We start from the raw sequence: 14,604 nt of genomic DNA on the forward strand, positions 1-14,604 counted from the left end.
CCGGGTAGGGGACAATAAGGCACTGGAGTTTCCACTATCCATGAGGTGTCTGCCGCAGATCTGTAGTCACTGGACCAGACTAGAAGAATAACTGTGCTGGGGCAGTGATTGATGGTGAAGAGTGGGCTGTGTTTTAATGTAGGTGAACAAGTGGTCCTGTTGTTTTCTAATGGAAAACGTTACATAGTTCTGCTCCTTAACCTTCCTTGCAACCTGCAGATCATTTCAATATCAGATGTTTGCGTTTGGGTCACCGGACCATAGTAACAGTTCCAGAGATTACACGGACACGGTATTCCTCACCTTTGCAGGAAAGCTTTGGTGACAGTCAGATCTATTTATACGAAGTGGGTCAGGATTCTGTACCACAGGAACAGGGACAGGCAGGGAGAGTTCATTTTAAGTAACTCTTAACAGATGTACAGCAGAGAGTTGAGCATCTCAAGTGTTCCATATGCCATGCTAAAATGAGAAGTGTTCCTGAATTAAGTCCTTGGTGAAAATGCCATTCTTTGGTGTGTATGAAATCCATTCACATTAAAATGCACACTTCAGTGTAGGCTGAAGTGCACATTTTTATGTTCCAGACATCTGAATGGAGCGTATGGAGCCATACAGAGTAGTATGGAGTGGTATTGAAGTGTATGGGGTGGTATGGAGATGTATGGAAAGGTATGGAGCAGTATGGAGGTGTACAAAACAGCGTGGAGGTGTATGGAGCGGTATGGAGCAGTATGGAGGTGTACGGAGAGGTATGGAGGTGTACAGAGCAGTATGGAGGTGTATGGGGCGGTATGGAGGGGTATGAAGGTGTATGGAGAGGTATGGAGAAGTATGGAGGTGTATGCAGATGTATGGAGCTGAGGGACACTGGAGAAAAAACACTCTTCACAGTGAAATTTGGAGAATGAACCTACAAATTTTCAAATACATCCAAACCATAGACAGATCATGTCATGGAGGATATGGCCCCTCTGAGTCAAGAAACAGCAGAAATACAACCAATCAGATGCAGTGAGAATCAGAAAAGAATACTCCTGTTTAAAGGAGAGAGAAATTCAGAGAACAGATTTCAAACTGGTGTGCTGAAAAGGATGACCACATTTTAAAGTTTGCAAGTAAATAAGGTATGTAATTTGAGTCTGAATAGGGAACTGCTTTTGAGAGATTCACCTTTCTGTTTAACAGCAGATGTGTGGGTGTGGCCAGCAGGACTGTAGGTGTGGCTACAAAGACACACCATAAACAGCATCATGGGATACTGTCAGGCCACCCATGCATGAGCAGATGTTCCAATCTGCCTGCCCACCCATTGCTCAATAGTGATCTTCTGGGGTGAAAATTTGTTGTGAAGAAGAAAATAACCCACAACTGTTCACTATAAATCGATCCAAGACCCCCCCCCCCCCCCCCCCCACACACACACACACACACATATATGCACATATCTCCGTATCTCCTCAGATCATTGGTTCTCTCAGCGTGGGCCGGCCCACCGACCACAAGCAAACCAGTGGGCGGGAGGCATCTCCACGGAGATGGTCTGCTCTTACCCTCCGGCACACCTTCCTCCCGATGCCGATGCTAACACGCGGCGAGGACGAGGGCTTCAGCAGCTCGAGCCGTTCATCTATCCGCCTACCTTTCTTTACAGACCAGCCGCCTTGCTACTCCAACGCTGCAGCCTGGCGCCTTGACCTTTTGACCTCCACCTGCTCAGCCAGTGACTGAGCGTTTCCAAAGCCATGTCCCCCAGATAGTTCTGGATTTCCTTGATATTTCGGGGTCCGTAGCTCACATTGCAGACTCCACTGTGAGGTGCAGGAGGAGACTGCTCAGGCAGCCATGCACACAGGTCGCATGTCCTGTTTCATTTGTATCAATAATAAAAAAAAATAATAATAAAAAAAAACAAACTTCTGTGGAGTCTCAGTTAACTCAGCTTGGCAGGACAGCACCTACTCTGAGCTGCCCGACATGTCTGGACTCTGGCTGACCACAAGACTCTGGTCTCTGAAACCCCCAGGTCTACAGACTGACTCCATCTTCCGTCTCTCCCCCAGCCTCCCATACCTCTGCTCCCCCTCCCCTCGCATCTAATTGGCTCGCCAGCCCATGGCCGGCAGCCTGCTGTTCCTTATGCAATCTCACAGCTGGTAATGAGTTTCTGCTGGAGCTGTCCCACGGGAGCGGCCAGCCCGAGAAGCGCGGCGGCTAAATTAACGCTTTCCGAAGAAAAGGAAGCACTTTGGCTACAGGGCTGCCAATTTTCAGCCAAACACGCGCTACATGCCTTCACGCACTCACACACACACACTCAAATAGGCCAAGCTGCCCTGCCAGGAGCTGTGGGACTGGCAGTATTGGAGCAGACGTATGCCAGGGGGCAGCGCTATAGTGCGCCGGGCTGTCTGGGATCCCTGGTGAGACACACCTGTCTGCCAGACTCGGGAAGAAGACAAACATCATCTTTAATAAATGAGCAAAACGCCATACTCGGGCAAACGCGGCTCACTTTTTCTAAAAATGTTTTCTTTTCCACCAACCCTCTCCCACCACCCTCGTTTAGAAACAGCCAATGGCTGTGTAGGGATTTCATGTTTGTACACTTCAATAAAGCGCAGGATGTGTTGCACACGATACCTCTCAGCACTAACTACAAAGCATGCAGCCTGTGCGACCCTGAAGGTTGCGAGGGAATCCCTGAACAAGGCCTTTGTGCACTCACAGCTGGACAGAACACACACTTAACACCCGTAGAGACGTCGCACTGTGATGTGTCTAATTGCACAGTCACTGACATTTAAAGAACCTTATACATTATGCGTACAAAAAACCCAAATTATGGTCACAAAAGTGACCAGGAATGGTTCCCCTGCTGACAGACAAATCTCAGATATACTGTAGTTAATTCACCTCTACTGGAAAGATTCAACCGCATCACACAAATATAAAACCTTTGCATAGGCATATAAACCTCTATGATCGAGAGGTAATTCTAGACATCTAGAAAGCTAGAGTTTAATTAAAAAAAAAAGGAGTCAGTGGCCACTTATTACACACCATAAAAACAACAAACTGTATTGTTCATGTACCAAGTGTTCCAAGCATTTAGCATAAATAGTCCTATGCTCACACACACAGAGGACATAAAGACTATTTCAGGCTTTTGATGAATAACGTAAACAATAAATCCACCCGCGTAAGGTTAATTCTAGCAGGAAAGCAAACCAGAAGCAAATTTACAGTTGCTCTCGTGTTTACATAAGTGCACCAACCTCTGTTCCCACTTTCATACGTAAAATCCTTCAAGCCGCACTCATCCTCTGCCTCTCACGCGACCGTATACACGCACACGGCACCGTGACAGCCGGTAGGCCTCTCGCAGCCCGCTCTGGAGCAGCTCTGTCCTCTGAAACCGAGCTCAGGGAGCCAACGGGAGCGTGGTACTAAAACCCTGCTGCTTCTCACTCAGCGTCTGCCACACTAAAGGCCAGTGTGGGCCTGCTGGTCTGGCAGCGTGGAGGTCCATGGGGGGGGTGGTGGTGGTGGTGGCATGAGTTGCTCAGACTCCATCTTCTCCTCGCGTCCATCTCCTTCTCGTTTCCTGGCCTCCTTCTACGGTGGCGGCCGCACGCCGGCGGGAGAAGGTCACCCGGGGGTCAGCGGCAGGGAGGGCGGGGCATTTGCAGCTCGCGCGGATCTCTAGAGCCTGCAGCGGCAGAGAGACAGGCGAGAGACTTGAACTTTGACCCATTGACCTTACACGCACCAGTCTATGGTGCAGATGACGGAGGACTTTAAGAGCAGTGGGAGGGAAAGGGTTAAAAAAAAAAAGCACAGATTAAAACCAAACCCTCTCGGGTATAAGGTTGGACAATATTCAGTATTCAGCATTCAGAATTCAGTCCCAGCCAAGCCTGTTCCCTAAGGAGACCAGACACCTCTCTGGAGACCATCTGATCAGTCTCACGTCCACCTTCTGACATTCCCTCCGAGGACCCGAGTCAGCAAACAAAATCTTTATAATGAATGAGCACGGAGCTAGGCTGGAAGAACACCAAGCCAGCGTGGAGCGTTAAGAGGGACAGTGATCTGGGGACGGGAGTCCTGCAGCGAAATGCTTAACAGAGAAACCTTTTCTGATCAAAGCTACACTCGGAACAATCTCCCCGGAGAAACATATCAGACGCGGCCCTCCACACAGACTCTTTTCATTAGTCGGGGAGAGAGTCGGATTTAAGGAGCACGCGGATGTTTGAAGATTGGGTCATTAGAGGGGACTCACAGCACCGAACAAATATATCAATGTAAAAACTCTCCATCTGAGAGCCGCATGTCCATAGAAGCACAGGGAACAATTACCCATGGGAATGTATTAGAGCAGTGTGTGCCCCGAGATACTTAAGACTGTGTGCCCAATTAAAATACACGCGCCACATATACAAGGCAATAAGTCAACAGATCAACCAGGAGCGGCTGTAACTTCACCAAGAGAGTGTGTGCACCGTGACCACTGCATGTTTACACAACAAATGTTTTTACAGTGTTATTAGACAATACAGTTATCACACAGTTATTACACAATACACAGTTTTTACAGTTTGTAAAAGAAAAACATCCTTATATATGAACATCACTGCACTTAAGTCTGTGGGAAGTTTTATTCATAACGAGTTCATGTAAAATATCAACTACTAACAATGTCTGAACAATCTTAGGCTCTATTGCATTATGCTATCATGCTTCTTTTGGCTGGAATGAATGAATGAATGAATGCCCACTTCCCCCGAGTACAGAGCAGAGACATCAACACGGATGTATCAGCCCACAGACAGGGCGAAAGGTGCTAACATTTTAGCAAGACGACTCACCTTTTCCCTTCTCTCTCTATCTGAGACACACACACACACACAAATATACAGAGAGAGAACTCGGAGCAGAATGGTCTTCCACTTGACTGCCCTGCAGTGGGGCTGAGGCTGTCAATCAAAAAGCCATTCTCACACAGCACTTCCAGCCCTGTCTGCTGAGAGTCCCGTTAGCTCCAGTACGGCGGGACCCCAGACTTGGAGAGTTTTTAAAAACACAGAACTCTGTGGATAAGAACCATGACACGAGCAACGGCCGAGACACTGGTTGGACCGTTAGTGGTGCTGTTGGCCATTTTTGACACTGGGGGCGTCTCACGGGGAAAATGAAGCCAAATCCACAAGATTGCAAAGGATCATACACATGTTGAACCACGTGTGAACACACGCACACACACACACCCATGTGGAGACACACGTGAACACACACTCACAGCAAAGTGAAAAAGCACACACAAGGTTGATGGACAATTAACGTCCTCACCATCTGTTCCTCCTGTGTTTGAGCCCACCGAGTGGCTGAATGCAAGCAGGATGCTTTCATTCACTGCAGCGGGTTCAGACTGAAGGTTAAGTAAGCCCCCGTGAGCCACCAACACACACACACACACACACTTCCCAGCGACCACCACTTTGCATTGTATATTAAACAGGCAGTTTGTGGAGTCAGTGATGTGTGACAAGGGAGAGCACAGTGCATGTTCCTGGAAATGAGTGTCCTCCACACTCAACTCCCTCAATGCTTTTCTCCTTCTCTCTGTCAAAATGAGCTCTTCATTCGGAAGCCCACGGGCGCACACATGTGCGAGTGCAGCTCCGCGGGAAGGACAGGGAAGGCGCTGATGGATCTCATCAGCGGAAAAGGTGCTGGCGGAATTCCAGGGGATCTTTGGGCCTCGTCTGGAACGTGTCAAGCCACGCAAGATCCAAAACGCCGCGCTCGACAACAGACAACAGCTTTGCAGGGTCCTGAAGTTATCAAATCAAGACAGGTGAGAAACTCACCATAAAAGCAGCCAGGCATTTTAATATCAGAGTGGTTTAAAAAGAAACAGCGCCACCTGTAGGCCACCGCTGTTTTGTCTTCAGGCAAAAGGCAGAAGGGTTGAGTAGTCGTTTCATTAAGTCATTAAGTCCACAGAAGGTCCAGGTGCTCCGCTCCATCCATGGGAGAGCAGGCGCGCTGGTGCTCAGGGTGTTCAGACGTGCGGCATTGCATAACCAAACGTTTCTTCTGCACTGGATAGCATTCGGCTAACGCAACAACAGTGTGCGCACATTTCTTCTCTCGCGTCGTGTGTGCGTGTGTGTGTGCACGAGCGCATGAACTCTGCAGAGCGGCAAGGTGGTCTCCAGACGTCTCGTTAGTCCGCGTCTGGTCTGGAAGTCTCTGCCAGGCCTGGGAGCTCCACCCACTCTCCTACGGCTCCCCTTTGGGTCGTACTCATGTATTTTATTATCTGTAAAAAGCAACAGCAAGCACACTGTATGGCTCATGCGTGAGCGCCACAGCATGCGTGCGCAGTAAGGGTTAATGCGAGGCGTAACCGAGTCTGAACACGGAGTAAAGCCACAGACAAACAGCGTGCAGACGTCCCCCAGATGGAGCCCTGACATCCCAGAGCTGAGAAAAATACTGCACAGGATCATATAAATCTGTACCAGCACATGTAGGGATTATGGGCTTGTTTTCTGTATTTGTTGTTGTGTTTTCATTAGCAACAGAGATTGAAGAAAGTGAGAATATCAATTATCAAACACACAAGAAGCCAGAATCATATTCAAGAAAATCTAGGGTTTTTGACAAAGATTTTGGTGTAACAAAATTAATTTTGATGTAAGAGTAATAATGCTGCTAAAAAAAAAACGACACCAGGTGCCTCCACTTCCATAGCACAGGTTCCTGACACACAGCGTACAAAAGCAAGCGCCACACTCCAGACAGTCATGAAGTCTGTCTGTCCCTCCCACTGCCAAAACCTTTTACACCTCTCACCACACTTCAGCCACTTGAACTGCACATTTTAGTGATGGGAGACGTATGAATTATGAGCATACAGCATAGTACACACTACACAAGCACCCAGCATACCACACAACCGCACAACACAAGCGCCCAGCATACTACACAAGTCCCCAGTATACTACACAACCGCACAACACACTACACCACCGTCCAGCATACTACACAACCGCACAACACACTACACCACCGTCCAGCATACTACACAACCGCACAACACACTACACAACCGTCCAGCATACTACACAACCGCACAACACACTACACAACCGTCCAGCATACTAGACAACCACACAACACACTACACAACCGCACAACACACTACACAACCACACAACACACTACACAACCGTCCAGAATACTACACAACCGTCCAGCATACTACACAACCGCACAACACACTACACCACCGTCCAGCATACTACACAACCACACAAGCGCCCAGCATACTACACAACCACACAAGCACCCAGCATACTACACAACCGCACAACACACGCGCCCAGCATACTACACAACCACACAAGCACCCAGCATACTACACAACCACACAACACACTACACAACCACACAACTCCTCCCTGGATAGTCGACTTCCTTGCTTGCTTCTGTGGTAGCTGCGCCACATATTTGAGTGTGGATGTGATTATTTGAAACAAATTGAAGACACTGCTTAATCAAAATCATTTTACATGTAGAAGAATATTTTATGACTCATAAAATGGCCACGTGCTGCAATCCTGTCCAAACGGAGAGTTTTCCGGCCTGCATTTACTCGCCTGCTCAGGTGGCCGCTTGCATTACAACGCAGCGTCAGCAGTCCTGGTCTATACACTGTGGTAATGACCACCGTGTGTGTGTGTGTGTGTGTGTGTGTGTGTGTGTGTGTGCGTTACCTCTGGCATGAGCCGGTCGAGGTTCGAGATGCGACTGCGGTAGGAGGGGTGGGTGGACAGCCACTCAGGGGCGACAGGCACACCACTCAGCTGATCAGCCAACTCCATCTGCTGCCAAAACACAGACCCTGCTCTCACATCCGCACACGCCTGGGGGGGGGGCAGAGTGTAAACAGTGTTTCAGTGCCCTCAAACAATCTGCATAAGCCATGATATCATTCTGTAGCATGTTGTCTAGAAAACGCTGCTCCTTCGCGCTCCCACCGCGCTACGCCGGCCTCGGCTAGCACCCTCTCTCCACGCTTTTCTTCAGCCTCGCGTCGGCCCACACGCACTTATTAACGGGCGCTGCAGGAAGCCCCGCGCGGTTTCCCAGGCAACGCGCCGGTGTCCAGGGCCGTGGGTGAGAGGGTAAGAGCGGAGGGGCATCTGTTACCACTGGGAAAGGGGAGCTGTTCATATCACTGGATATAAGGAGGCCAGCCTGGGAGCCGGAACGGCCGCGCGTGCAAACACTGCCATCTAATGGCCAGCGGGGATACTGCACTTGTCATAACACAATCTATATTTTGCCTGTGTGTCTCCTAACAGGCTTCTGCAACTATTGCTACAGGGTTACACCACCACCTTCCTGCACTCATCTCTTCATACAGCCCAGCCACATCAATTATTACTCGAATTTTGCATATTGGCATATCATTACCGACTAACATTTAAACTGAAATGAATTTAAATTCCACACTTAAATTATGCAAGCAGTTTTGAATAATGCTTGCTCATCCGCTTTCACAGACGGCTCAGCGTCGTCGAGCGCCGTGCAGGCGTGCGCTTGGCTTGATGGCCGAGGTACCTTCGCAGCCAGCCGCAGTGCAACCTGGTCGGCTTCCACTTCCAGACTCCGGCTGTAGGGTCGATCGAACAAAAACTAGAACACAAGGGACAGAGAGTATTCCCTCAGGACGCTGCTACTCTCAGATCAGCTCGGATAAGAGCAGCGGCACATAAAGGGGAGAGAATGCAGGGTGAACAAGAGGACACGCTCAACAACACTGTCAGCGAGGGTGCAGAAGCGGAACGAACAGCTCAATCACGTCTAAAGCGTGTCGGACTGCAATTAAAGTCAGCATTATAACACAGAGTGACTTACAATTATTGCTCAGAAGTGCCAATATACGCCATCGTCTGCTCTGTGTTTTGTTGCAGACCCGAGCATGGAGATGTCTCACTACAATTGACTTTAGGATCGGCGTGTTCAGAATGCAAAGACAGCCGCACGGCAGAATAGCTTGGGCCCAACGGCGGCCTATATGGAGCGATAATTCACTTTTAGGAGACACTTTTTAAGAGAAAAACTGCACAGTCACCATGCAGAGGAGATTGCTATCAGCTAAAATGAACCCAAATGTTTCTGCATTTCATCGAACGCTGAACAATTAAAGCACTTGTGCATTATAACGCAATTCCGGCTGTCATGCACACTGAGCAATTAAGGGTAAGCAGGGGCGTGGTCATTTGTCTGGCTACATGGACTCAGTAAGACGCGTAGCCTGTCAGACAGGCAAGTCTCACCTGGGCCAGTTTGCCTTGGATCCAGTGGCCCAGCACAGCAAGACTGTCTCGAGGGCAGACGGTCCACATCACTGTCAGCAGGATAAAGGACAGCAAGTCCACAACGTGAGACATACTGGCCTGCTCAGCCTGAGAGAGAGAGAGAGAGAGAGAGAGAGAGAGAGACAGAGAGACAGATGGAGAGCACATTAATTCTTTTCAGTTTATCACCTTTTTTTGACAGGCCAATTATGTGAAAACATTTCTGAAAACAAAAAGGAAAAAGCTAACAATTCCAAAACAACAAAGCTAAAGTAAATTATTACCACCACCAAATTAAAATACCATTATGCAAATGAAGGCGAGTGAAGCCCAACGGTCAGACCCTTTCTCTACGACCGGCATGGCGAACAGCGTTAGCAAAACTGTGCCGCAATGCAGATGGCACTGGCGCTTTATGCCACCTCGCGGAGCCATCAAATCGCTCGCGTTCAAGCGGCAGGGCACGTGAGCCAAGGTGAGCCAGCGTGAGCCAACGTGAGACGCCCACGCTCATATGCTCTTTACTCGCTCGCTCTCGACCGCATCTCGGGGTGTGTGTATGGGCGGCGCGACGCCCCAGAAACACCCAGTCCCAAGGCAGTCAGAGCACTTCAGACGCAGAAGAAACCCCAACGAGGGAGACACGGTCAGAAACAGCTACTGTGCTGCACTGGGACGGCACAGTGAACCAGTTTTATTGGACGCGCAGAGTGACGGTAACAGCCGACACAGGACATTAGGTTTCTGTGCTAGAAACGTGGCAAATGTTTGGCCGTTTAAGTTAATGAGTGTTTGTGGGAAGCTTGACGGAGGCAGAGAGACAGAGAGAGAGAAAAAAGAATGAGATACTGATAGCATCAGAGAGCAAGAAAGCAAGACAGACCGAGTGAACGAGAGAGTGAGAAAGGTTAGAGAGTGAATTAGTGAAAGACAGCAAGAGAAAAAGCTTCTGACTTCTTTTTGGCTGAGCATACTGCATCTCAACTGCTAATTTCCTCAAACCACGGCCAGCAACAAAATCGATAATGACAACCAGCGGTGTAGTTCACCCAAAAAGTAATCCATAAAAAATGACTAATTATATTTTCTCACACAGCGACGGGACTACATTACTCATGTCTATCTGGAAAAATGTAATCAAACTTACTTCTAAGTTTCCTTCTTATACTAAAATATGAACCTGACAACCAATAATCTTTTCACAGTAAACATCACAGACTCACAGCAGACATACAGAAGGCATTTCAGTCCAGCCAAAAGCCTCACACCTTGTTAGATGGTCTGACAAATCACCCATTAAGTTTGCAACAGTAAAAGGTTCTTCAGAATTACTTATCTTCTTACTCCAGTTTTTACCTTTAATCTTTTATAATAAGAATCGTATCCCCCCCCCCCGCCCCGCCAATATCATTCAGTCTTTCTATCACTATATTTATCTTTGCCTCAACTATGTGAAGAAATTCATACCTCTTCTTGTACTTAATGTACATTTGTGTGTCACAAACTGTTAGCAATGAATGAAATAAAAGGACTTTTTAAATGTCCTAAACGGGGCATGTGGGGTTTGTTGTGTACATTTTTGGGTTATAGTTGCGGGCAGAAAATAAACGCGATGATACATTATTACACGAGGCCTTTTTTTAGTACTCCTGTGTGCATACATGACATTACAAGGAAGTCTTTTATCCAGCAGAGACCAACAGTGCCCACGCCGGTGACAGATGAGCTGGTGGCTTCGCTTGCTTTCGCTGTTACTGGCTGTCAGCGTGGTACGGACCTTCTCACGGCCTATCTAGTCCTTCACGCTACAGCATGGACCGTGCTAACAGCGCAACGCTAGCTAAGGCCTTCGCCTTCGAAGGCCATCCTCGTGCTCAGCGCAGGCTGGTGATGCAACAGCGCTGAAACACCGCCGTGGCGCTAAAACTGCAGTGCCCGCTGCACTTAACGCAGTTTTAAAGGGGCAAGCCCACTTCAGTGCAATTCAACACCAGCGCGGAGACGAAAGCAGGACACGACGTGGGCACAAACCAAGAAAAACGTGCAATTTAAACCCAATGAAGGGTGCTTAGCATCTAAGGCAGAATGCAACGAGAGGAAGAGGAAGGATGGAATATGAATGAAGCTCCTTAAGCACTAGAAGTGAAATCCCAGCCGATTCTGGAGAGACAGGGAAGGACAGAGTGGAAGCCTTGCCGAAAAGACTAGAAGCTCAGGCAGGACTCTGTAAAGAAAACAAATTACTTAAAACGCTGTCACTTCCATATTGGGGGGGAATACTACTGACAGCAGCGATGATCAATGGATCGTGTGATGTGATGTGTATGAAGGGGCGGGACTTACAGCATGACCAATGAGAGCATGGGCCATCTCATGCCCCAGGACAAAGGTCAGCTGGTGGACGTCTTTAACAGCCTCCAACATTCCCGCAAACACAAAGACCTTCCCATTCTACCACATACACAAGAAACAAACAGTCAGAAGACAGCATTGCAATTGCTTAAAATATTCAAGTTTTTGTCATCAGTAAACTAATAAAGTAGTCAGTAGTCAGTCAATATGCCTCATGCTACTCTCTAAACATCCAATACTGCAAGAGTCTTATAGTATAATGGCCATAAAGAATAATTTCTGTCTCTTTATTAGAATACAACCAGAACAGACAGGATATTTGTATGTGTTATTAAAAACCAGAAAACAACTTCTACAGGCTACAGTGGCAAGTATTTACTGTAACCTCGCCTTACACTTTAGTTACAGGAACCTTAAAACCTGAATGGAATGGTACCAGAAGATGACTTCAGAAAAGAATTCAAGATGTGTTTAGTGCCAAGGGAGGACACACTAAATACTGACTTTTGCCTGTAGAAACAATTTTGTTCTGAAAATTGTGGGTTTTAAATTCTGTACATATTTCCTGCATTTTCTGTGTGTACCTTAATAAAAACTGTCAAATGATTATATATGATTATAATGATTATATGATTATATAAATGATTATATAAAAACATATCTAATGGTGGCCTAAAGCCTAATACTTCTGCACAGCACTGTACATACAAATAAAACCTTAAAAGACTGCAGTTATTTCTGTCTCCACCAAGTGGTGGGCAGAGACAGTAACATGCAGCTTGTCACACTGAAAACCATAAGAGGGGCCATTTCACAGCAGGCAAAAACATGTGCATAATGTGAATGTTTACGTGCGCTAGCCGGCATTGACCCGGCTACAAAGTAGCGACTCAGCGATCTTGTTGATTCTCCAATTCCCCGAGTGACTCACAGGCAGCACGAAGGCGTTCAGAGCAGGGCTGTCCACCACGTGGACCGTCCAGGGTACCGAATCGATCCCTTCAATGTCGTGATTCCTCTGAACCAAGTGCTGCACTAACCGTTCAACCACTTGATGCCGGGGGTCGGAAGCTGGAACGAATGAGTCCTTGTGCTGCTCCATGCACTGGTTAAGGGTGAAAGGAAACAAAGTGCATCACATAAGACTACAAGTACCATAAGGCCTCACACAAGCAAGAATGAATTTTAATCAATTAAATACTTCTCAAAATTTTGTACGTGCACTGCGATCACCCGTTAGTCCCTCAGTCTTCTGGCTTTGTCTTCATTTTTTGGAAGTAAAGCAGCCCAGCTTACCTCATCTGAAGCGAACTGAGACAGATCCATAAATTTCTCCCTGCTGAAAACCAGCAGTCTGGTCCTGCCAGTCAACGGGGTCTCTTCAAGGTGCGTGAGGAAGAAAAGCACAGTGACGAGCAGCAGCCCTGACCAAGCACCCGTGAGGGCCCATCGCCGCTGCCACGCCCACTCACGGAAAACCTGCTTCTTATTGGCCGGCAAGGACTTCCACCACAACCTGATGCTCCTACCAGAAGAAAGACCAAGAGAATGAGGACATCGGCGGAACGGCGGAGTTCTCGGCAAATATGTTTCGTTCCTCCTCTCCTCTTGTTGGCATCCACATCAAAGTCAACAAAATATGTTCTTTTAGGTGGAAAACGGGTCACTTTCACATGTGACCAAGAGACCCGATGTGCCAGTGGACTGAATCTTTTAAAGCTAATCACTTGTCTCCTGAGGCTGGTGTACTCAAAGAAGGAATCAGACAGACCTACGCAGTAGTTTAGCTTTAAGAACAACAAATGACACTGATGAGCCGTCAGGCTTTTTTACTGCTGGCATCCACCATTAATAATAATAATAATAATAATAATAATAATAATTTCAATTTATATAGCACCTTTCAGACACAAGGTCGCTCTACAATGACAGATGGAGGAGAGAGAGAAAAGACAACAAAAACAATCGACACAAACACAATAATTAAGGGATAAGAAGAGAAGTTAAAATAAATAAACACTGAAGTGGGGACTAGGGTGTTGCATTACATTTTTAAGTGGGTTACTTTTATGCTCTTTAGACATCTCACCTTCCCAGTATTATAGCAGCAACCTTTTGCAGGGGTTTGAAGACCAGCCATACGAGTGGAGCGGGTACGGCTCGGTGTCTGCCCGAGGTGTGGAACGTTTTTACGGGTACCTTTATGGCTGGGAAACAGCGGCCGAGCTGCAGTCCGTGGACTGTTCCTGGGTAAAGTAGTCTCGGACCTGCTTCTTGGCAGAGTGTCAAACGACTCGAATCAAACAATGAGGACCATTTTAAATCGCAAGCAGCGTGTGTCTCGAATAGCTGGAGTCGAACTGATGCCCAAGCGCACCGGAAGGGGTAAGAGAAGCACTTTAAGCATCGTCCTTGCTGCCACCGGAGCAGAGGCGGAGCGTGTGCAGTCCGAAGGCGGCTGACCACCAGGAAAGAGTTTATCTGACTTTTAAGAGGACGAATGCAAATCATGGCCATTCACCAAGACCCTGGGAACAGACAGCTCCAGACACTTTAACTAGCGAACTAGTTATTAACTATCTCTAAACGTCCTTACGAACACAATAAAACATGTGGTGAAGTGTTAAAACAGGCCGTGCTGGACGTGTATTGTCGTTTTGTAAAAGGACGTTTTTGTCATCAAAGCTCGACGCCAAGTCGGGTTAACATTAGAATGAAATAGATCTGACGGTAGCTTCGTTAAACCCAAACGTAAAGATATTTATGTCGAGTTCATTTGCAATTCAATGAGCCCTCAAACCCCCGTCGTCCCAGCGTGAAGACCCACGTCTGACCGACTACTGTCGACGGTGCGTTACATCAAAAACGATCC

At 47.6% G+C, this 14,604-nt stretch overlaps 1 protein-coding gene across 5 annotated transcripts; it reads right to left on the reverse strand.

Moving 5' to 3' along the window:
• Positions 1 to 1,437: 1,437 nt before the first annotated feature.
• oma1 (OMA1 zinc metallopeptidase) lies at positions 1,438 to 14,572 on the reverse strand. 5 transcript variants are annotated; one of them, XM_027025992.3, is made up of 8 exons: positions 13,822 to 14,572; positions 13,029 to 13,257; positions 12,664 to 12,837; positions 11,724 to 11,831; positions 9,360 to 9,488; positions 8,641 to 8,715; positions 7,791 to 7,940; positions 1,439 to 3,712 (listed from the first exon to the last, which is right to left on the reverse strand). In XM_027025992.3, exons 1-8 carry the CDS (start codon positions 14,247 to 14,249, stop codon positions 3,566 to 3,568), a joined length of 1,440 nt encoding a protein of 479 aa, XP_026881793.2. In that variant the 5' UTR covers positions 14,250 to 14,572; the 3' UTR covers positions 1,439 to 3,565. The 5 variants fall into 5 exon arrangements, 4 of the variants coding, with proteins under 4 accessions (XP_081574454.1, XP_026881793.2, XP_026881796.2 ...); XM_027025995.3 differs by lacking the exon at positions 1,439 to 3,712 and adding an exon at positions 4,646 to 6,331; XM_081718328.1 differs by lacking the exon at positions 11,724 to 11,831 and having other exon boundaries at positions 1,438 to 3,712.
• Positions 14,573 to 14,604: the final 32 nt, after the last annotated feature.

Source organism: Electrophorus electricus, chromosome 7 (genome assembly GCF_041902795.1).
Source record: "Electrophorus electricus isolate QZ-2024a chromosome 7, ASM4190279v1, whole genome shotgun sequence".
In the NCBI taxonomy this organism is placed as follows: Eukaryota; Metazoa; Chordata; class Actinopteri; order Gymnotiformes; family Gymnotidae; genus Electrophorus; species Electrophorus electricus.